Source organism: Protobothrops mucrosquamatus, unplaced genomic scaffold, assembly GCF_001527695.2.
Source record: "Protobothrops mucrosquamatus isolate PMUCROS unplaced genomic scaffold, P.Mucros_1.0 scaffold_263, whole genome shotgun sequence".
Lineage (NCBI taxonomy): Eukaryota > Metazoa > Chordata > Lepidosauria > Squamata > Viperidae > Protobothrops > Protobothrops mucrosquamatus.
The window spans coordinates 415,319-438,829 of record NW_015386339.1 but is presented as its reverse complement, the minus strand read 5'-3'; the positions used below and the strand labels follow the sequence as shown (position 1 = coordinate 438,829).

Genomic DNA, 23,511 nt, shown 5'->3' with positions numbered 1-23,511 from the left:
GTTTGTATGTGTCCCTGTGTATGTATATACACAGTGCATTGTCTATAGAAGCTTGTAACAAAATATACCTTTGAAAACGTAGTGCAGTTATTCACAAAGCACATATTGTTCACTCTGGTGCAACAGGAAAATTCAGCCTCACGGAGCAAATTATGAATAAGTCATTAGGTGTACTGTAAAGAATAAGTTTACCTTGTCATCATGATATGGCCAAGTGAAACCTGAGGCAGTCTCTTTTGGAAGCTGCAACATTGAAACTCCTCCCAAGTTACTCTGCTAAATTTTTCAAGGTGTTCAAAGGTTGTAACTATTGATTTCTTCAGGGGTATTAGTCCCTCTGAGTAACAAAACCTCAGAGGAAGCACTACAATTAAAAACATGCAGGGGTGGGAAAAGCCAGGTCAACATTTACAATAAGTAATATTTGGTTACACTATGCAACACAAATAAGCAAATAAAAACCAAGAGAGGAATACTTTAGAGAAAAGAATGTACTTCTTTGACTCACTCAGAATAGATTTCTGTCTTGTTTACTGCTAGGTTTGCACAATATGCTAAGCCAAAACCCAACGAACCACATTTTAATTATCCAGTCATTGTATATTTTAATGATTTAAGAAGCTTGGACTTCATCTATTTTTCCATGGCTTTAGTTCGTATGTAAAAGGATGTTATTGCTGGGAGGATTAAAATATATTGAATGAACACATCAGAAAACAATTGCATAAATCACAATAAAGCTCAGCAGAGCCTTCATTCATCTTTCCCTGTATATATTTCCCTATATATATGGGAATAATTCTTTCCACCAATCAGGAGGCTGATAAATGTCTCTCTTACTCATTCCTTTCTAAGAATCTAGACCAGGGACGTCCAGCTTTGGCAACTTTAAGATTGTAGACTTCAGTAGAAATTTCATTACACCAAGTACCAAAAACTAATGTGTGTTCAATGCCATGATAGTGGTACAGAATGAGCTTTTATGTTTGACTGAACTGTGCAGAATAGTAGACAATTATTAGAGTCACCTTAGCAACATGCAGTGATTGGTACTGTGGAATAGTGAGAATGCTGTGCTATCCAAAGCAACAGCTGACAATTGCACATGTGCAATTTAGAGGATGGATCAAAGTCAGAAATTTGCTTTTCATTACATACTTCTGTGGTTCTTTTGGATTTTGCATATGGGGTGAGATCAGCATTTAAAATTGAATACTTCCAGAAATATTTTTTAACTGTTTGGAATTCTAACTTGATAACTTCAATTCAAAATATTCACCATTCACACACAAGGTCACATTGCTCAGTGAAATTTATCTTCCTGCTTTCAGAAGAGAAGCAGCAGCAAAGGTGCTACAAATTATATTCTAACTTCTGAGCATGCTTGATTGGTGCAGTCCATACTGTAATCTTTTTCATAAATCCTAGCTTTTTTCTCAAGGAAACAACTTGATTTCTTCCATAGTTACTGGGTTGTACATCTTGGGAGTAGTAGTCCAAAATACCTGCAAGAATATTATATATGTGCCTATTTACCTTAAGGTGCATAAAATCACAAGAAAATAGGTAATTAGGAGAGATAGTTCCCATTTTTCCCTTCCTCATATGGCTTCCCAATATTTTTTGGATGATTGGTGAATCTATAGATCACATTTGGATGAAAAGTGAAATTTATAAAAACTGTTGAATGAATGGAAAACTGCTTATATATATAACACATGGATATGCCAGTTGGTAGATTTGTTTTGGGTTAATCCAGTTATTTACGGTAAATTTACTTTGGATAAGCAAAGCAAGTTGTCATTGCAATGCTCAGCCTGGTCTTACCGCTTAAAAATGCAGAGATGTAGTTGTTCACATTGGAACAACTACAAAAGCATTCTATGCTTTAAAGCCGGATTATTTTTACAGCAAAAATGCCAGCATAATAGGACTAATTCTATATCTTGAGAAGGTGGCTAGCACAACTATAATAAGCTGTGTGTTGTTTTGGATGTTTCATGTATACTTAACAATAGTGAAAAATGGGAATATTGTTAAGTGAGAATTCAAGTAACAGTTCTGTAATATTTAGACAAATTCAACTGAGTGGTGAATTCTGAGCAGATTTGTAGAATTTTGCTCAAGTCACTTATTACTCAATTATAGTGAATGAAGAGATTGAGTTTGGAATAATTTGCACTGTCAAAAGGAGTTTTACTTTGTTTAGAATTAAGACGCATGTTATGATAAAGTTTGATTTGAATCAATTTGAACTGCTTAATTATTTCGTTTAATAAAAAATAAATTCTATTTCATTTCTGACTGGTCTATCATATCAGTCTATCCCATAAGTCGTTATAGTTTGTAGCAATGGAAGATGCTGAGAAGAGGTCATTACTGAAGCCACAATTTAATAAAACACATTTAATAGTAATTTACTTTCTCTCTTGAGATATTAATTAGTTTGTGGTTGTTTATTAAATGTTCTGTTTAGAGATGCCAAGGTTGTTCCTGCTAGTTTTAGTGAGCAGATAGCTCCTTCTAGTGGTTGTTTATGCAGGATTGAAAATGAATACTGTAGCTAATAAAGCATAAAACATTGAGTATTTCAGAAATGGGTAGGTGCTTTCTAACCTGATGCTTTCTAATATTTTGGATGATATCTTCCACAATCCTACACAACTAGCCACTCTGGTCGAAACCTAAAATATTTGAAATTGCCTACTTTCTAGACAATAGGATTTACTTACTTATTTTGGTATTCCATTATTTTCTAAACTAAGACTGCTCTTTTTGTCTGTCCTATTTCTGTGCTTCCTATTATTTCCCAGTGATGTTCTCATGGGTAGGTTTGACTGTGTTAAGGCCACCATCATCAAATCCACACATTCTCAAGGACAATGAGATTTAGGTAGAATGATGAAAGGATGGCTTTAAGTAAGATAGATCAGATTAATGCACATTAATAGAACTTTCTCATTTAAGTCTTTTTGTTGTGAAGACACATAGAAATTAGAATGGCAAAGTGTATTATACTAAGACAAGCTCTAGAGAAATGTTGAAAGGACTATATATAATAATGATGTTGATATAATGCTTTCTATCTTTTTTCTTTTTTTTCTTTTTGTCTTCAGGATTCTCCTCTGAAAGCCGTACAGATGCTATGGGTCAATTTGATTATGGACACTTTTGCTTCTCTTGCTCTGGCTACGGAACCTCCCACAGAATCTCTTCTGCTAAGAAAACCATATGGTAGAAACAAAGCCCTTATTTCTCGTACCATGATGAAAAATATTCTGGGCCACGCTGTGTATCAACTCATTCTAATTTTTACCCTCCTTTTTGTTGGTAAGCTCAAAGGTCATTTATTGTTACTTTTTCAAGCTACAGACAATGAACTACTTGATTTCTGAATCTGCAAATGATACACAACATGGGATTTCACATAACATTGAACTTGTTCAGAATACATAATTCAAATAATGACTTCAGGAAATCCGGAGATTTATACACTCTTTGGTCTCCAACATTTTAAAACAAGTTGAAGTTTCAATAGGGCTTTATTACATGAAGTGGAGATCACCTACAACTTCCATTGATTGCATCGGGGTCTTCTTTTCCTTTCACATATTGTCAGAGCTTCACTGGTACAGAGTAATAAATAGCTCTCTGGAAACTCAGCTAGCAGTTAAAGATAGCAGGGAAAGAATCAATGACAGCACCCAGAAAAATAAGGTGCTGGTTGCAGACACATTAAACCTTAGTAATGAAGCAGATGAAGTACTGCAGAATCTAGCAATCCAGTCTTTTCCATGCAACAGTTTGGGGTTTAAATGTGCATTTTCCCCCTCTCAGTCTAATGGGGTAAATGACTTCCTGCCACTTGCTTCTTGACCTTGGATGTGGAGATCACTTATGCTATGAAGAGCTGTGGTGACGCAGTGATTAGAAATTCAATATTGCAGGATAACTCTGCTGACTGCTAGCAGTTCAATTCTGACTAGCTTATGATTGGCTCAGCCTTCAATCCTTCCGAGGTCGGTAAAATGAGGACACAGATTGTTGAAGCTCAACTTCATGCAAATGATGCAAATACAGTTTAATGTATACATAAAATGATAACTGGGCTATATTTTTTCTTGAACGTGTTTCGCTTCTTATCCAAGAAGCTTCTTTAGTTCTGACTGAATAGTGGAGGATGGAAGGATTTATATTCCTTGCAGTCATCTGGTATATAAATCCTTCCATCCTCCACCATTCAGTCAGAACGGAAGAAGTTTCTTGGATGAGAAGCGAAGTATCTTCAAGGAAAAACCAAGTCCAGTTGCCTTTCAGAAAAGCACCTTTGGGACAACCATGACCTGGATGACTGAGAATCTCCATAGATACATAAAATGATATTTTGTATATACAACAATGGCAACTGATATTATGTATTATACTATGGCATATAAGCCTCTCTGTTGGAAATAGGTTTACACAAAGATTAATCAAACAGATTAAGATAAGATAAGGTAAGGTAAGATAAGATAAGATAACCTTTATTGTCATTTTTTTTACTGTGGGCACAACGGCATACATTAAAAATGTGTGAATCATTAATGCACAGGTGCATCATTAATGCACAGAGAAGTGTGGCTGTGCTTGCCTTTTCTGAAATTGACAATGATCTCTTTGGTTTTTCTGGTATTTAAAAGCTGCAGTAGAAGAAATGAATTTTCAGATGTATTTATTTGTATATTAAACACATATCATCACCCAACTAAGGTAACTCGGTGCACCTTATATCATTAAAATACCTCTCTCCTAAATAAATTATAGTGATTGATGATTGAATTTTCTTCCTTCTTCAGTCTGAAAATGAGTTTATTAATTAATGATTTTTTGGATATAGTGGGAGAAGTTCAAAATGTTGACAGTACTGTACAAATTGGATTAATATTTTTTTCTGTTTGGAAACATTCTGGACCCAAGCTAAATCTAATCATGTATTTATTTTATACAGTAACATGTGTAAGTTTTGTTTTTGTTTTCCTTTTGTGCCAAAAAATATAAAAAGCTGAAGAGTCAAGAAAATATAGGACAATAGCAGCTAAAAATACATGCAGAGAAGAGTTGGCTTTAGAAAGCTAGGCAGAGCAGATAGGCCTCGGTTCTCCCAAAGCTCTAATCCTAACCTTTACTGCAAAGGGCAGCTCAGTGGCAATGACAGGAAACAGAAAAGAAACATAATCTTGGTTGCCATGGCAGGGGAGGATATATTTCAGTGATGAACAAGTCTGATCTCAGTTCCATGTCATCCTTGTGATCAAGTCACAGGTCAACTCAAACACAGTTTCTTCTTGGGTTTTAAGACAGAACCTGACAATTATCTTAACTCTTAACACCTGATCTTCTAACCTTTCATGTTACGGGATGATGAAACAAGGTCTAGAATTCTAGTGAATTTAATGCTTTATGTTTCTGCCTTATCTTTATGTGTTTAAAATGGAGAATCATAATTTCCTACTACCCGCCCCACCTCATTTTACTGACAGACCCGGTCCGTGTCTTGAAAATTTGACATATATATTTCTGTTGACTCATCCAACTGCAATGTTATCACCTCAGTTGCAAACAAAATTATAAAAACAATCAGGGGGTGTGGTTTGGAACCTTCTATACCAAAGGCAACTACACATTTCATTTACACTCATAGTTCTTTATCCAACCATTGCAAAATGATAATACAAATGAGAAAAAAATGAGCCTCTTATTTAAAAAAAAATAGAAAAGCCTAAAACAGATTTTTTTCCCTTCTCAGCAGCTATATTAACCATGTTGGAAGTTGAAGAAGTTAAAGCCATCACAGTCCTTCTTTTCATTTCATTGAGCATCTCTGTGATTTGATGAGTGCATAAAATTTTATTGTTTCAGTGCAGTTTTTAATTCTATTTCTTATTTGTTTTATTAATTAATGTATTGGCTCAACAAAGATGAAGAGCTTGTGAAAGAAAACAACTGGTAGTTCAGGTAGTCCTCAGCCCATGACTACAACTGAGCCCAAAATTTATGTTGTGAAGTGAGACCTTTGTTAAGTGGGTTTTGCCCCATTTTACCACTTTTCTTGCCACAGTTGTTAAGTGAATCATTGCAGGTTAAGTTAGTAACACAGTTGTTAAGTGACTTTGGCTTCCCCATTGACTTTGCCTGTCAGAAGGTCACCTGGAACACTGCCACCATCATAAATATGAACCAGTTGCCATGCATCCAAATTTTAATCATGTGACCATGGGGATGTGGGAAAACCATTATAAGTCATATTTTTCAGCTCTATTGTAACTTTGAACGGTCACTAAACAAACTGTTGTAAGTCAAGAACTAGCTGTCCAGTGAAAGACCTCGTAAAAATAACAACAACTGGTAGTACGTATTATCAAATTGTGGAGTCAAATCTTTTCCATGTATTCAGATATGCTATTGAAATCTGCCCACCATTTTACACAATGCTTATTTTGTGTCTTGGCAATTTCACTGTTTAATAGTCCTTTCATCTAGCAAAGCATTTAACTAGTTGAATGTTTTGATTGATTTAAAATATTTTGAGGCTTCTCTTCTCTTCTCTTCTCTTCTCTTCTCTTCTCTTCTCTTCTCTTCTCTTCTCTTCTCTTCTCTTCTCTTCTCTTCTCTTCTCTTCTCTTCTCTTCTCTTCTCTTCTTTCTCCTTATCAATTTATTTTCTTTCTTTTTTGCCCTATCTTGTTATTGGACTAGGCTTCCAGATACTTTCTTTTTTAAATGAATTTCTACTGATTTATTGAGCAGAATGACATTTCGGGTACTTCTTGTTTTATGGTATCATTTCTAAATGATTGAGCAAACCCCATTTCCTTTTAGCACTGTTAATGTTATCTAATTTGCTAACGAAACATCTGCAAGAAAATCACCAAGCTCAGAGAGCACCAAGGACTCCACAGTTCAACCCTGATAGAACCCTTTTCTATAAATTCTACACGAGTTTCTGTTGAAACTTAATAAACATGCATCCTGGATGCATCCTGGAGAAATGTATTTATATTTCATTTTTTCCATCTCAGTACTGTGATCTGAATGTAATTATTCTACTTCAATTCTAAATTATTTTAGAAGGAATAACAAAAAGTTATAATAGAATTTTCAATTACAATTCTAGATGAATTTGTCTTCTAGTTAATTAAAATCTATGTAGTATTACTTATCTTATTACAAAATACATTGTTATATGATTTACAACACTATCCAACTTTCTTTAGAGAAACTTTTGTCAGTGGTATTTTTAGCATCCTGATTTTATCAATTCACCAGATTCAAATACAGTAAAACCTTGCTTTAACAAACAAATGAGATAGGGGATTGGGAGAAAGGAAATTGTGGCCCAGGCACAGAATTTAAATCTGAATGTGGTTTTTCAAATGCCTAAAATGGTAAATGCAATTCTAATTATTTCACCCTTGCTTAAAATGGTAAGTGAGATTTAATGCATATATAGAAATACATGCATTGCATCTTATTCTGTTAAATCCAGGTACATTAAATTCAGGTTTACAGCATAATTACTTTCATAATAAGAAAGACTCTTACATTTGAAAATATCATTTTTGATACAATAAAACATACCCACTGATTAACTACATAAAAATAGTATGATGCCAGCTAATTTTTAGCGTTATGCAAATTTACTTTCATTCAGTTTCAATATTATTAGATGGTGTTATGTTTCATGAGTGGATAAAGCCTGTAGTTACATAATACACTGAAAATTTCCCATTAGATGTAAAGGAAGAACAGATAACCCATCAGTGATGGGCAGCCACTTTTTTTCCAGAGGGCAGCAGAGCTTCCATTATATAATAATATAACTGGAAGGGGAAGAATCTTCTAGATTTTTCTAGGAGATTGTTCTATACTTGTGGGGGGTTGTTTGTTAGTTTGCTTTGGGGAAGTTAAGGGTAGAAGTGGGAATAGAAGACATCTAGGAGGCCCTGGTGCCATTTCTATTTTTACTCTATTCCAAACTTCCCCAAAAGGAAGTTCAGTTGCACTACTGAAATTCCTAAGCAAACATTTGGTTTTCAGTGACTAGATTGGATATTGTAATTAGAGATAAATAGTCCTGTTTGTCTGAGACAAATTGTATTTTAAAAACTTCCACCTTGGAAATTATGGACTATGACATACTTGGAGAACAGATAGTTTGTTTCATAATTTTGGGGCAATGGTGATCTAGATGACCTAATAAAACATTGTGATGAGCTGGGAACAAATTATATCCTGAATTGAAACTTCAAATGATGTTTTTAAATTCTGTTTATTTTCTGCTTTCACCAGGTGAGAAAATGTTCAAGATCGATAGTGGCAGAAATGCACCACTCCACTCTCCACCTTCTGAGCACTACACCATCATCTTCAATACTTTTGTCATGATGCAGCTATTTAATGAAATCAATGCACGCAAAATCCATGGTGAAAGGAATGTTTTTGATGGCATCTTTAGAAACCCTATATTTTGCACTATTGTATTGGGTACATTTGCTGTACAGGTAATCATCTGACAATCCTAAGAGAGCCAGATATTGTTTGCATGCTTCACTGTACAGTCTTTCTCCCTTTTACACTTTCATCCTATATTATAGTCTTTTTTAAAAAAATCTAAAGACATATAAATCAATTGCTAATTTGGTCATTATTAAAGTTCTTTATATACATTTGAGCATTCCTGCAGCATTCCTGCTGTATGTCTTCTTTTCATAATGGAAGGAGAGTTGTGTTGATTGATTGATTTACTTCATTTATTTATTATACAGATATATAAGGCCACCCAATTCAAATTATGTGACTGGGTGGCATACAACATGATAGCAAATATAAATGTATTACATTAGAGGAAGAATATGTGAAGCCATCTCAAATCATGTGTGTATTTGTTGGGATTTGTGTTGGTGCTGTTGTTGTAGATTGGGGGCAAATTAGAAATCTGGGTTTGTTGTAGGGTCTGTCTCCTTCATTGTCCTTTGTTTCTTGTTGATTTTGAGAATCTGTTTCAGGCAGAGTAATTCTGTATGCAGTATAGGCTGTAGCTTATCAATAATGCATTTATTCTTTTCTTTGGTCCAAAAGCATGCTGGTATTATTTTCTTTAAGGAAGCAGAAAATAAAAATAGGAATTTTATTTTTTGGAAGAAAATACAAGAACAGGATTTGGGACTCTGATAGTCAATACATATTTCATTTTGTTCTTTCCTTCTGTAGATAGTAATTGTACAATTTGGTGGAAAACCTTTCAGTTGTTCTCCTTTGGAACTTGACCAATGGATGTGGTGTGTATTTATTGGATTAGGTGAACTTGTATGGGGGCAGGTAAGGACCATTTTCTTTGTATTCATTAGAAAATAAATTATATATTTCTATATTAAATATATATATTCTTGGAATAAGAAGTTTTTTTCAGGACAGTTACTTACATTCTGGGTAATTTTACAGCAGTAATCAAGGCTGTGCAAAGTATTTCAAATAAGTTGTCTAGCATATGTTGAAAAGCACTTCTCTGTTAATGATTGAAGGAGCTGCAAGGCTCATATTTCTATTTTGAAATTCATGTCTAGTTCTGAGCACATCTGCATGGGAGACAAGATTTTTGCTGGGCTGCCACATGTGACTGTTTTAATACTTCAAGGAAATATGTTCTATTTGATTAGCATGAGGTTCAACATTCTGCCATGTCTTTCTGTAAAGACTCTAATGAGACTTTGGGGAGATCTGGCAACAAGAATCTCGTGTATCTTTGGGACCAGCAAGAAGAGCTGAATTAGGTATTTTAGTTTCCAAAACTAGTGCTTTAGAGAATGCAGGAACACAACTGTAGCATTGTCTATGACACCTTAAAGCCAACACACTCTTTCCTGCATTATAGAATCTCAGGAAAGACGCAACTACTTTAAAGCAGTGCTATATTTATGCTTCCACATCCTTTTTTTTTTGAGACTAAATTTGAAGTATTGCTCAGATCATGGATGAGATTCGTAGAGTACACAGATACACATGGTTCATTCAGTAAATGAAGGATTCCTAGATGGTAATTCTCCAAGTCAACCATGTGATCAACAAAATGGCTTTTCTTAGAATTCCATGTCTCTTTCTCTCACTTTTACTTTTTACCCTCCAATGTCTACAAGGGAGAGTATGAAAGGTGGGTAGAATGAGTACCAAAGGTACGTCTCACCCAACTCTGTTTGGCATTGACCCTGATTTCTTCTTTAATTTAGCATTTCTTTTTTCTTTTTTAAAAAAGAGAGAGAACGACAGTCCCCCTGTACCTTTGTGGAAGATAGTAATGATGGCCACTGCCTTTTTTCACTGGGCATCTGCAAGCATTTATCCCAAAGGGATTATTGGTTCTCAGTCTTTTAATTCAAATATAGCCTTACCCTGATCCATTGTCCTCTATTCCTAATTCATTGAAGGGGATTAAGATGGGAAAGTCTGCTTTAAAGCTTTTGGGCTAATATTTGTCTGATCAGTCCCTGTGTATAATTTTTCCCCCTAAGGTATCATTTGTATTTTTTGTATTCTGTACATTTTCATATTCTCCCTGCAAACTTTGTCTCTTGGCATAATTATAATGTTTTTTTAGGTCATTGCAAGCATCCCAGCCAGTAGGTTAAAATTTCTAAAGGAAGCAGGGGGGCTTACATTAAAAGAAGAAGTGCCCGAAGAGGAAATGAGTGAAGATGTAGAAGAGATTGATCATGCAGAGAGGGAACTTCGCCGCGGGCAAATCCTCTGGTTCAGAGGGCTTAATAGAATCCAAACTCAGGTATGTTGGACAAAAATATTCTCCAGGAGAACAATGACAATAGCAATAATAATGCAAATGCAAACTACAGCCTTAAATCAACCTTTCCCAATCCTCCAGGTATATTGAACTTTAATTCGATCATCCTCAGTTAGAATATTAGTTCAGTACAGGCCAACAGGTTGTTTACTCGTTTTGCTTTCATTTTTCTGGAAGTTACTGTAACAGGTCTATATACATATGTATATTACTGTGTAATTAAGGCTTGCATGAATTCAGAGTATTATATTACAGTTCTAAACAATGTGTTCCTCCAATCTATTTTGATTTTTCAAATAACACATTCTCCATTTTTCGATTGTGACCTATATTTTTAGACTCTCAAAAAATATGTCTTCAATCAATTTTAAAATGGTTTACATTTTTATTGTATATGGTCATTGAAACCTAAACTACATAGGCTAAGAAAACATTTTTTTATGATGCTGCCTTTCTGTTAGCTTAAGGTTTTATGTTCCATTGATTTGTTATATAATTGTTTTACAAAACATAAGGGAAAAACACTGCACCAGCATTATCTGTGAATGGGTAAAAATAAACAGAAATGTGTGGATTAAAAATTATAACAAACTTTTTAGTAAATATATTCAAATCCTTGATTTCTCTGTTTCTGTACAGGGCTCTTAGTCATTGCAGAGAAAGTATAGATAGCACTAAAAACAGACATTTTGAAAAGGCACACTCTTAAAATGCCACGAAGGAATGAATGTTTGTAAGGTCAAAACACGATTTATTTCTGCAGACCATGTTAATCTGTGTTACAGTAAGTGCAGCCTCATTTTATACTGTGAGAGACTTTCTTTTTAAAGAAGAAATATATTTGATAGAAAATAAAATGTACATCAGCCCAGTGCACTCGGTTTGTTGCTGTCTATGGAAATCAGAAATTAAAAACAGGAAAGTTAGTATTAGATGGAGAGTAACACGTAGGAAGATAAATCTACATTACTTAGTAATTCAGTAAAAAGCTGCTAACTTAAATTAAATCAATAATTTACTAGCAATTTTTAGGAAAGGTTTTTTTTCAAAATGTATTCCCTGGGAGAAGCTATTATCTACCTTGAGTTTCCTCTAAATGTGGGTTATTTTCTTCCTGGTGGCTGTAGGAGGACTGTTGTCTGTTGAGATTTCTATCAGGATGTCTTTCTGGTTGTGGTGAGTGTAAACAACAAAGAACCAACTCTCCACTTAATTCCTCTCATAGATTTAAAAATAGCCTTTAGTTCTTTTGTATGTTTTTATCTTCATGATCCATGGAAAATTCTTCTCTTCTTAACTGTTTAAACCAAAATAAACAATAATTATGCTTTCTTGCTAACCAACATACTTCTCTTTTTACTTAGATGTAGATACATAACTGTAGGAATTTTAGCAATATATCTTACAATAATTCCTCACTACTTTGTACCCTTCTATTTTTGTGTTAATTTGCAATCAATGAAGAATTAAGAGTTTTAAAAATACTTTTGGTGTACACACTGAACAAATACATATATATATATATATATATATATATTAAGTTTACATTAGTTCATATTAGTTATGAGTTAACAAGAGGTGATTAGGAAACCTTGCTGTTTTATGAGTAGAGACTTATTGTCATCATCCAAAGTTTTATGGCCTCTGGAAACATGAAGAAGATAGAGCATCTCTCCACTTTCTTCATAGACATATTTTGAAGAGACGAAAGGTAATTGGATATGTATTCCTTTGCTTCTCTTCATACTGTAGGAAGACATGAGATTGACAGAGAAAAATCTCTAATTTCAATCTCAGTTTTATTCCATCTTTTCCATAGAACTTACAAAAAACAGAAGAGAATGGACTTTGCTGTATCAAAAAGCAATTCCCCTTCTTCACCTATCCTTTTCACCTGTAGGATCTGTATAGATTTTTAAAACACAGAAATTAAGTTACTATATTTCCAAGAAAATAGCAATTCAATTTCTATTTCTCATAAGCATACCTAGAAATACAGTAATGGAATATGACAACATAGAATAAGTGCAAATCCGGTGGGTTAATATAGTAGGTGTTATTCTTTGATCTGCCTTAATTTGCCCAGTTGAAAGTGACTTTTTTTTCTCTTCTTCCATGTCTAGATCAAATTTTAAACTGTCAGAATGAAGTTACCTTCTTGGCGTTGCCAAGTCATTATCAATACATGTTATAAATAGATGTTTCTAGTAGTAGCTGACATGCCCGCAAATGGGCTGGGCTGTGTGTCTCTCCACTTTCATACAGCATGTTGTTATCTGCTAAAAGCTTCCACTTGAGCATATTGCTTTTACACTTAGGCACTTCAGCTCTTAACCTATTCAGGGTCCTCCAAGTAGAACAAGGAAGATCAGATCCTTCAGCCATATCCTCCTTTAATGTTATTCCTTGCTTGAGGTCTCCTTCTTCCTCCTTTTCATTTTATTTTGTTCTTGTGTACCCTCAAGAATGTTTGTTCTTGCCATAAAGCTGTTCCCAGATCTGAGTTGGGCTTGTCTGTTCAGAGGATAGCCACTCAGAGGAAGTTGAGGATCATTCTCTTGCTTAAAAGTGACGTTGAATTGTTTTATGATATGATATGTGTAAATAGAGATTTCTGTCTTAACATTGGCTACAGCACAATTTTATCATTGTGCTGTAGCCAATATGTTCTGATAGCTGTGAAGTGGACACAGTTTCAGGAAATCCCATTTTTATGGGGTTTTCTAGGATATTTCCTCAGAATTGAGAGAGGAGAGCCAATCAGTAAATAGTTCATAGACTATCAGGCAGTTATTTTAGCCATAAACAAAATATAAATCTGTAGGTTTTCAAGAAGAGATTGGACAGCCATTTTTCCAAAATGGTATAGGGCAGGGGTAGTCAACCTTGGCTCTTTTATGACTCGTGGACTTGAACTCCCAGTGCTGGCTCAGGAATTCTGGGAGTTCAAGTCCACGAGTCATAAAAGAGCCAAGGTTGACTACCCCTGGTATAGGGTCTCCTGCTTAGGAAGGGAGTTGGACTAGAAGATTTCTAAGGCCCCTTTCAGCTCTGTGGTTCTGTTAGTTATTTGGAGTTTCACCATGTTCCATTCATAGCAGTTTCTTAACACATATTCTAAAAAATTGCCATATTGGAGAGTATATCATGATCCTGGATTAGAATAGTTTAATCCAGAAAATATATTTATTTTTAATTTAAGAATATTAATTTATTTAGGTAAGTAAGCATTTCTTAATATTAAGGATGAAAGTCCTTTTGAGCCAAACTCATTTTCCTTTGTGTAAATTAGCTTTTCTATTGTAATTTGAAGCCGAGTCATTAATCAAGAATAAAACATTGTACAAGATTATCATGATTAATGTAGTTCATGTTTATAATATCTAAAATATTGTACATTTAGTTCCATTCACGTAGCTGAATTTTCAGATGTTCTCTTCATGTCAGCAGATCCTTAAGTTTTTGAACAAACCATAGTGTTAACATCTGGTTATGAAGCACAAAGAACTATTATCAGGATAAAAATACTCAGTGTAGATATTGAGAATATAAACTACAATGGATTAGGTCTTTTAAGTCATTTTAGATGCTATATTACTTATTGTATACACATAAGTTTTTTATTGTAATGAAAAAATTCTGTTGTACTCTCTTTAAAACTTCAAAAGCGCTAATAACATATTTTCATTTCAAAAAGATAGAGTTGCTGGATTGTTAAATTGATTAAGTAAGTCTAACTAAAAATCACTACTACAAAATATAACCCTGTGTTCATACAACACTATTTTGCAGGAAGAACTCTTCATGGGTTGTGAGAGGTAAACATTTTGGAGAATGACTCAGTGGTTCAGATTAGCTTAATTCAGGGGTAGTCAACCTTGGCTTAATTCATACTAGAGATTGCTCATGTCAGAAGCAATCTGCAACAGAACCAGGTTTGCTCCCACTCAAGAGTTAGAGAATATTTGCTGGATTCCTAGATTGAATGGCAGTTTAAACATTTCTTTCTCTGAGATTCAAAAGAAGATTCCCTGACATCCTAGTAAATGCTTGGGGAAGGGGAGGGTACATCTATCCTTAACAAAATCATGGATATCCAGGGCGTAGGTAGCAAATGGTGACAAGTATGTGATGATGTAATCATGAAAATTCCTCTTCTTATAAATGCAAGACATAATTGTAGCATTTACATGACTGCATCATCACATATGAATTGTCATTTTGCTGTGGACACCACTGATGACAGTGGTGCAAGGGAGCTTTGGTGCAAGGGAGTAGACGTGATTAAACGGGTCTCACATTGGGTATTTGTGGCAACAAGGCATATTTGCAAGATTATATATCCAATATGAATTTTAAAAGAATTGCCCAATCTTTCTCCCTTGGCTACTTTGTTCTCCTTCCCATTAAAAATTCAATTTGAAAAATTCAAGTTATCTGCAGGTTTATTTTGTCTATATTTCAATTTTACCTTTATTATTGTTTGCCTTTTTGTCTTAATCTTTGTATAATGCCGGCATGGACAATATGTATAATGTTGGGAGAGAACATAGATGAAAAGTAGATGGAATTATTTTGATTTTTTTATCTGGTTGATTTGTTTTGATTCTGGATTTGGTAGAAGGCTTTTTTTTAATGATGTCACCCTATTTTAATACTTACATTGCATTTCTTGTATATTTCCTGTCTAAACATGGTGATAAATGTCTCTGACTTTTAGCATGTCTTTGAGAGGTGCAAAAAAAAAAAAAAGTCGTATTACCTGCAGTTCTTGAATCTCTAGTTGCCTTTCATAAATAATTGTTTCATTTGTTACAAATGCTATCCATGACTTTATTCATTGTAATTTAAAAACAATTATTATTATTTATAATTATAATCCTATAACTCTATAGAAAGGAAGAGTAGTATTATGCCTTTTATTGCACAATTGATGTGTAAGAGAAAGAGAGATCCAAAACCAGATGATAATTCATAGACAATGCAAAATTTGTAGCTGATTTTACCTTGGGATTTTATGGGAGGCAGCTGCCACAGATGAAAAATACAAATCGCAAATTACATTTTTTGAATTATCTTATTTATCTAGAGTAGATACTATTTTCTTATAAACACCAAGATGTTTGTATCTGACCTAAGAAATTGGAAATAGGAATCATTTTTTAATTTTTTAATCCAAATAATTCCAGGTTTTATTTTTCTTGTGGTTAAAAATCTATGGAAAGTTACGTTTGCAAAAGTTTATCTTAAAGAAATTAATCTATTCACTGCAAGAAAGTGATTATGGTATTAATAAATCAACAGATGTATTATTATATTCTTCCCTGGTCTGGTGCGTTCCAGTTTTGTTGGTTTTCAGCTCCCAGTGACCAGCATATGCAGCTCTATTAGCCATAGATTATAGAAGCTGAGATCCAATATCACAAGAGAATCACATTTGAAAGATTGTTCTATTTTACATACTATTATGCAATCCTATAAACAATACGCTGTGAATTGAAAAATAAAAAGAACCTATTTGGGGATAGACATTCATAGAATTACATTAACTACCCTAAAGTATATAATTTATTATATGAAATTGGAAGTGTTTTAATATTTTTTCCTCCTAGTGAATAAAATTGATCTCCTGGTAGATATAAAGATAATTAATGTCTGCAGATGCAGTGTGCCTGAATGGCTTGAATTTATAGCATTATGTGACGGAGCAGCAAAGTCCAAGGACAGCAGGAAAAATGTGCCCACCACACATTATTTTTAAATCACAAATCTGCTATTATAAATCAACCTAGCAGTGGTGATATTGCACGATTCTCTTTTGAATAGAAACTGTGTATTCTAAATCTTAAAAGACGTTTTCATTATTTTTGACTCTGAAGATTGAAATGATTTTTGGGGGAAGCAGCTGAATATTATTAGAAAATGCAGCTCCTGTCAGTTGCAAAGTTATGTCCATTCCTCAAGCAACTTGTCTCATTCTTTCCTCCATTACAGATCGAAGTAGTCAATACTTTCAAGAGTGGCACTTCCTTTCAGGGAGCTCTCAGGAGACAATCCTCCGTCACAAGCCAGAACCAGGATGTAACCAATATTTCTAGCCCTAGCCACGTTTCGTTATCCAATGCTCTTTCCTCTCCTACCAGCACACCTGCTGCGGCGGTTGGGCGTGAGTGTGTATTCTTACTGCATCTGCATACAGAGATGCTCATTTGTCTAGCAGTCACACGACTGAGCCACTGTGCCCTTTCCCATCTCTTCCATTTTAACATGAGTGGTATAGTTTTGCACACCACAATGGCATTGTGGTACACTACTTCCTACGGGTCTTCATTTCCACTGATAAATTATTCTTATCTATAACTACTTTCCATGGAATAAATACCAATTTTCTCCTATAATGAATAGGTCTGTTCTTCGCATGTTCATATTTCTTCTTTGACTACACAAATTTCTTTTACATTTCTCCAGGAAATGCTTCATGCTTCATGCTTCAAATTGTTACATTGAACTTGATTTTTTTTATATCAGTAAAATAGTAGGAACTTACATCTAAGCTATTAAAAAGTTCATTTTTTTAAATTAACCAAGTTATTTAATTCTACTTTGATTGAAGCTTAGTAATTATATCCCAGCCTAATTAGATAGCCTAGTCATTTACAAATAGCTAAGTATCATATAAATATATAAAGAATTCCCCATAATTCCTTTACCAGTAAAAAGTAATTTTTGATCTACTTACTACAAGTTGGGCAAAGTGGAAGCAATATGCTTCCTTTGTTGCCCTTGCTATGTCCACTTAGACTTAGTGCAAATATCACCTGACAGAACCTTCAGCTAAGTCATGCCCCTTTGGTCACATGATCTGGAGATGGAACTGACATATGAGAAGTCTTGGTCCTGTGTAACACTCAAGTCTTTTTTTAGTGTCTTTTTCAAAATTCTTGCATGAGAGCCAGACTTCGCTAAGATGTACACAACAAAGGAAGGAAAGATTCTGATTTTTCACATCTTTCCATTTTAGCAAATTGGTACACATGCAGGGAATAAAGAACCTTTTTTTCATTTTCAGCGGCTTAATTTTTTTAATCTACTCCATTATGCATGATGCTTTGAAGATCTCAATACTCAACTTACAACCATGATTGAGCCCAAAATTCCTGTTGCTAAGCAAGACAGTTGTTAAGTGAGTTTTGCCCCATTTTACAACTTTTCTTGCCATTGTTGTCAAGTGAATCACTTGCAGTTGTTAAGTTAGTAAAATTTTAAGTGAATCTGGCTTCCTCATTGACTTTGTTTGTGAGAAGCTCACAAAAGGTGATCACATGATCCTGGAACATTGTAACTGTCATAAATATCTGTCAGTTTCCCTCCCCCCCCCCAAAAAAAATCCAAATTTTGATCATGTGGCCAATGGGATGCTGCAAAGGTTGTAAGTGTGAAAAACAGTCATAAGTTACTTTTTTATCGTGCCATTGTAACTTGGAATGGTCACTAAACAAATGGTTGTAAAATGAGGTCTACCTACAGAGCAGTATTCCAGGGACTAGACTTCTATTGCAGGGCAGTTCAATGCATGTTTACTGAGCAATAAGTCCTATAAAGTTCAGGGGACTTATTCTGTGTATGCATGGGTATAGGACCCCACTTTAAGTAATAATTTCGATATATTTTTAACTCCTGTAATATTTTAAACCGATCATAGCCTTAAATAAAATACATCTAGAATTTTCTGTTTGAGGGTAGTAAAACATTTTTTGGGAACTTTTTAAAACAATGAATTAAAATAGGCTGCAAAGTCTTTACTTTTGGATATTGTTTCATAATATTAGCATGATCGCCAGTACACATTGATAGATGAAAACTGTGGTTGGCTTATATTAAACATGACTCCATAGATATTTTGGCTGGGATCAAATGAACCTTTCCTGCAGATGACCAGTTTTTCCTAACAAGAAGGTGTTGAAGGAAGTTTTTCACCTTCCACTGGTCTGCAGATGGAGAGACTTCAAAGGGCAATAATAGAGTAGAAAAGTCCGGTCACACAAACAGTATTCCACTGGAGTGAATGTTGAAGTTCATTCTCTGCATCATAAAAAAAAAAGTCTAAACTATTTTAAGTTGCAGTACACATTGTTAAAGAAAATAGAAATGTTATTTGTATGCAGCTAGCTGGTAACATATTCCAGGGGTCATTTAAATTTTTTTAAAAAAGAGAACTCCCCCCCAGAAAACTGCATGTTCTGTCTTCACACATTAATGCCACTGTTTTTGACACGCTTGCTGCATTGGCATTGGAAACTAATTCTACCTAGCGGCTCAGAGCATCCTTCAAATATCTTACATATCTTGTATCTTTCATTTAATTTCATTTATCACTCTATTCTAACATTTAAAACAAATGTACTTGTGCTCTTAATTTTCAACATTGTATTGAAAAGTATCACTTCATAAAGAATTGTTTATATTATACAGTACCTTTTTTAAAAAAAAGATATGAAGTATTTTAATTAAGTTGTCGATTATGCAAAGGCCTATTCTGATACATGAGTTCACGGACTGAAAAATTACATGAATCTGAATTTTGGTTTTGATAGGATTCAAATAGGCTGCTACTCTGACTGCTACCTAATTAGAATGCAGTTTTTTAAAAAATAAAATCCTGATTCGTGTACAAAATAAAATAAGTGTTTTATCCAAAGCCTCGCCAATAGAAAGTCTGAGTTCAATATATATTTTTTTTCATGATTGGATGTCCATTTTCTAGCACATATAAAGAAAACTTGGATAAGTACGTGAACTATCCATGTTTTATACTCCAAATCTATGACTATGGGCATAGTATGTCTCTTTTAATAATTAAAATAGTCACTTTTTTCAGGTTTCTGCTTAAGGAGTTGGCTCATTCATATGATTCTTAATGCAGCAACATCTTTTTTTCAGACTTGCACACAAACCCGAGAAAGGATACAGTTGCTTTAATTGGTAGCAGAAGACTGCTGTGCTTACCCAGAGGCTCACAAGAGGTCTAAAAACCTCTGAAAGTTCTTTTCAAACTAGCACTGATGATGTAACCTAGTTTGGTTAATGAAACTTCTGCAGTAAAACAAGCAAGCTCAGAGAGCACCAAGGACCCCTCAGCTCTTTTCAAAAGCATACACAACCCTAATAATTATCTTTGGCATATTTTTTTTCTCTTCTTTTAAAATATGATCAAAATATTTAAAATAGGGAAGATTGCAGAACAATGTCATGTTCTTGAACAAGCCCATCTTCATCACAGAGACTGCTTATGTGTTTTGGTGGATTGACTTAAGAAAGTGCCACCCCAATGCAGGACCTGCCCTACCACCCTGCTAAGTGGCATCTACTTTTCTTGGCAGATGTGGCACAAAGCAGTGTCAGGTCTGCTGTGTTCTCCTGAAGACAAAACTCTGTGTGTCAACCTGGATTCCTTTCTCATGAACAACAAGTGCAAGTCTCAAATAGCCCATGTTGTTCCCTCTAAAATAATGTATACCTTAAAAGATGTTTTTTGCTGGTATTGAAATTTTTGCAGCTTGGTTTCCACTTGGTTTCTGCATGTGGAATGGATAACAATGCTTCCTTGTCAGGCACTAAAATAAGATCTCTTGGGCTCTACCATGTGACAAAAATTTCAATAACTATCTTTGTGATGGTGCTGGTTGAGTTCTTTATCAGGATATGCCCAAAGTGTTCAGGCTGATAGCAAGATAGAAATTGCCCTCAGTATTTTTAATATGCTGAATTTATTCCATAAAAAAGGGAAATCATAGTTGTGGGGAGGGAATTTCAGTCTTGCCTTTGCATAATTGCAACTTCAACTAAATAAAGCAACTACTCTCTTTGCAAAACTGACTTCACAGTTGCCTGGTCAGCTCTTCTTGGTATAGGGCTTTCAGTAGAAATTAAATATTTGCTTTTGCAGTACCCTACACTCTGCTTTCTGAATATTCAATGTGTTTGTTTTTCTAGAGGGCTAGAGACCCCTGGACAAAAGGGTTCAGCAGGAGAGAGTGCAATAAAAAGAGGTTGTGAGTCTTTAACCTTGAGCCTGATAATGAATGTGAACCCAATTCTGGTACTTGGCTTAGATAAAGCCAGGTAAACATTCGAGTATAAGCCCATATTTTACCACTCTAGTACAAATGGGTTATCGATATTGAATTGTGGGGAGGGATATTTTTGTATTTGGCCAGAATGTTTGTTTTTCTTCAGATGGAGGTAAAAAATCCTCAGTATTTAAAAATGTGTTAGTGTTTATCCTTTGTTTGCGGAACAGAACTATTGAAGTCTTACTTTCAGCAAATCTGAAACACTTTTCATTGCAGCAGCAGAGAAGAAGGAAGTGGAAACTAAAAGCCATGTCAGAATGTCCTGAAGTGTGATCCCCACCCTTACCCCAGTCCTTTGTTAAAAACATTTTTCTGTTGTCTCCATTCCTGTAAGAAAATGGAACCATGTTTCTTGCTGTTTATCATTTCCTTTTCATTAGCTGTCTCCATTACATCATTGCCATCTTTATGATATATATTTTTCTAGTGTGTTTTCATACAATATATGTGCATAGAGAGCAGGCCTACAAAGTTTTAAAGATGCCATGGAATAACCTAATCTCCTGCATTTACCATCACAAAATCTCTGAACAGGGATTTAATTAGTCTATAGATCCTAATTTAAAGATTAGCCAATACAAACATCTCTGGAGATGGTATTCTATGAGTTTCCTAGATGGCGTATATGCAGAATTGCTAAAAGTGTGCCTCATTCTATAGATTCACAAACTAGTTTGGAAACAAGGCAACAATATATGCACACTACTTTAAAATAGGCTAGATGCATGCTGAAGCCTCTTAGTATCTTCTACACTGAAAGTCAAACTAATTTGGCCATGGCACATTCTTTCTAGAATAAAAATAAAAATAAAGAATATCTGTATTCAATTGCTTACAGTTTAAACAGCATCAAGAAAGATTATTCCACCAACTACAGATGATGTAGAAATGTTGCCTGAAAACTCCTGATATTTTATGAGGGTCTTTTCACTATGTTCATTTCCAAATGTGAAAAAGAGCTTGCCAAGGTTCTCTGCATCTACATATGAATCATCCTTGGTTGATTTCTCCTAACTTTATTGGGAGAAAACTTTATTCTTGATTCTGCATCTTGAGGAGGAATAATCCAAAACATTTTCCTAAAAAAGAAGAAACACTGATGGGCTCCCATGGGCCAAATGCAACCCAGACCCGTGGTAGCTTCCAGACAGATTCCTGAGATCAGATCACTGATACAGCAATGGAGGCAGAGTGATAAATAAAGTTTTGCTCTCTCTCTCTCTCTCTCTCTCTCTCTCTCTCTCTCTCTCTCTCTCTCTCTCTCTCTCTCTCTCTCTCTCTCTTTTTGAATTTGAGACATGATTGTGTTAAAAATAAGGCAAACTAAATTTCCTAAATCTTGAACTTTTAACTCTCAGCCCATACTTACCAATGTCTTTATTTCATTGCTATGCCTTCTATTATTTGAATTCTGAGGGGAAAACAATCAGAAAATATATAGCCCCTGTCTACAAAAAGGTTTTCTCCTATTCTAATTAAATGAAGGTAATAATAAGAGAGGAATAATAATTCTGGAGTTGTACATAATGAAAATTTGTGTGATTAGTTACAAACAGTGTCATTTTACAGGCTAGTGATGTGGTCCACCGGACAGGTTACTTAGTTGGCCAAGAAGGCATTCACTGGATTATCTTGGATATCCTCTTTCTTAATCATTGCTCCCAATGCATATAGAGTAATAAACCTCCAAGCAAAAGATTTCTGAGTGCACATTAATAGTATCCTAAAAATACAAATAGCTTGTGAGGAGATCTTATATCTAATATATATAAAGTAATGCTAAATGTTGTTCTGACTCAAGACCACATTCTTTGAAACAGAGTTTGTCTATGATGAGTTACATGAATTTATTTTGAAATTATGTGTGCAAAGAAGCCAGGATTTTTTAAAAATAGAATTTAAATAGAATTAATTATAATTCCTCCAATATGTTAACTACAATTCTATAGAAATGTAACACTGGGATAAAAACTGTTAAGTGGACAGGGATATTTTCTTTCTCTTCAAGATGAGTTTTCTATCATACTGGGCATTTTCTGTTTCAGAGTTATTTGGCCAGAATAAGAAGTAGTTAAATTCCCATTATGTTTCTCTTACATAAATGCTTGAATAAGAAAGGTCCTTAGGGATCATTTCTGAGAAGAGTACCCCAGTAAATTAAGTGAAGTACTACCTTCACTTTCAACTGCAGATGACCAACGGGAAAAATGTTTTAACTAGTTGGCACATATATGCAAGATTGAAAGGACAACAAGAAACTGGAAATGTGCTTGGCCTATTGTGTGCCTTTAGCAATTAACTTTGAAGAGTTCACAAAAGGAACTTTGAGGAATTGGAAACTTTTGTGTGTAAGGAAAAAAAGTTTATTTTTCTTTTCCTTTTCTCATTTTGGCTTTGCAATAGTAGTTGAGTCCAAAAATCCATTGGCTATTCAATTTCTAGATGCAATTAGAACTAAATTTAGAAGCTATTGATGTTGATTTCAGTTTTTCTGAGAGATGTTTTTCTTAATCGATGGCTGAATTTTAAAGAATCAGCCACAATAGAG

The 23,511-nt window shown here is 34.5% G+C and overlaps 1 protein-coding gene across 1 annotated transcript in view; it reads left to right on the top strand.

The window, feature by feature from the left end:
* Window positions 1-23,511, top strand: part of LOC107302472 (plasma membrane calcium-transporting ATPase 2) — a 136,311-nt gene that overhangs the window by 110,391 nt on the left and 2,409 nt on the right. The window contains exons 17-20 of the mRNA XM_029287234.1: window positions 3,117-3,330; window positions 8,328-8,539; window positions 9,249-9,356; window positions 10,630-10,812. Coding sequence (XP_029143067.1) covers window positions 3,117-3,330; window positions 8,328-8,539; window positions 9,249-9,356; window positions 10,630-10,812 — 717 coding nt within the window. The remainder of the gene's footprint in view (window positions 1-3,116; window positions 3,331-8,327; window positions 8,540-9,248; window positions 9,357-10,629; window positions 10,813-23,511) is intronic.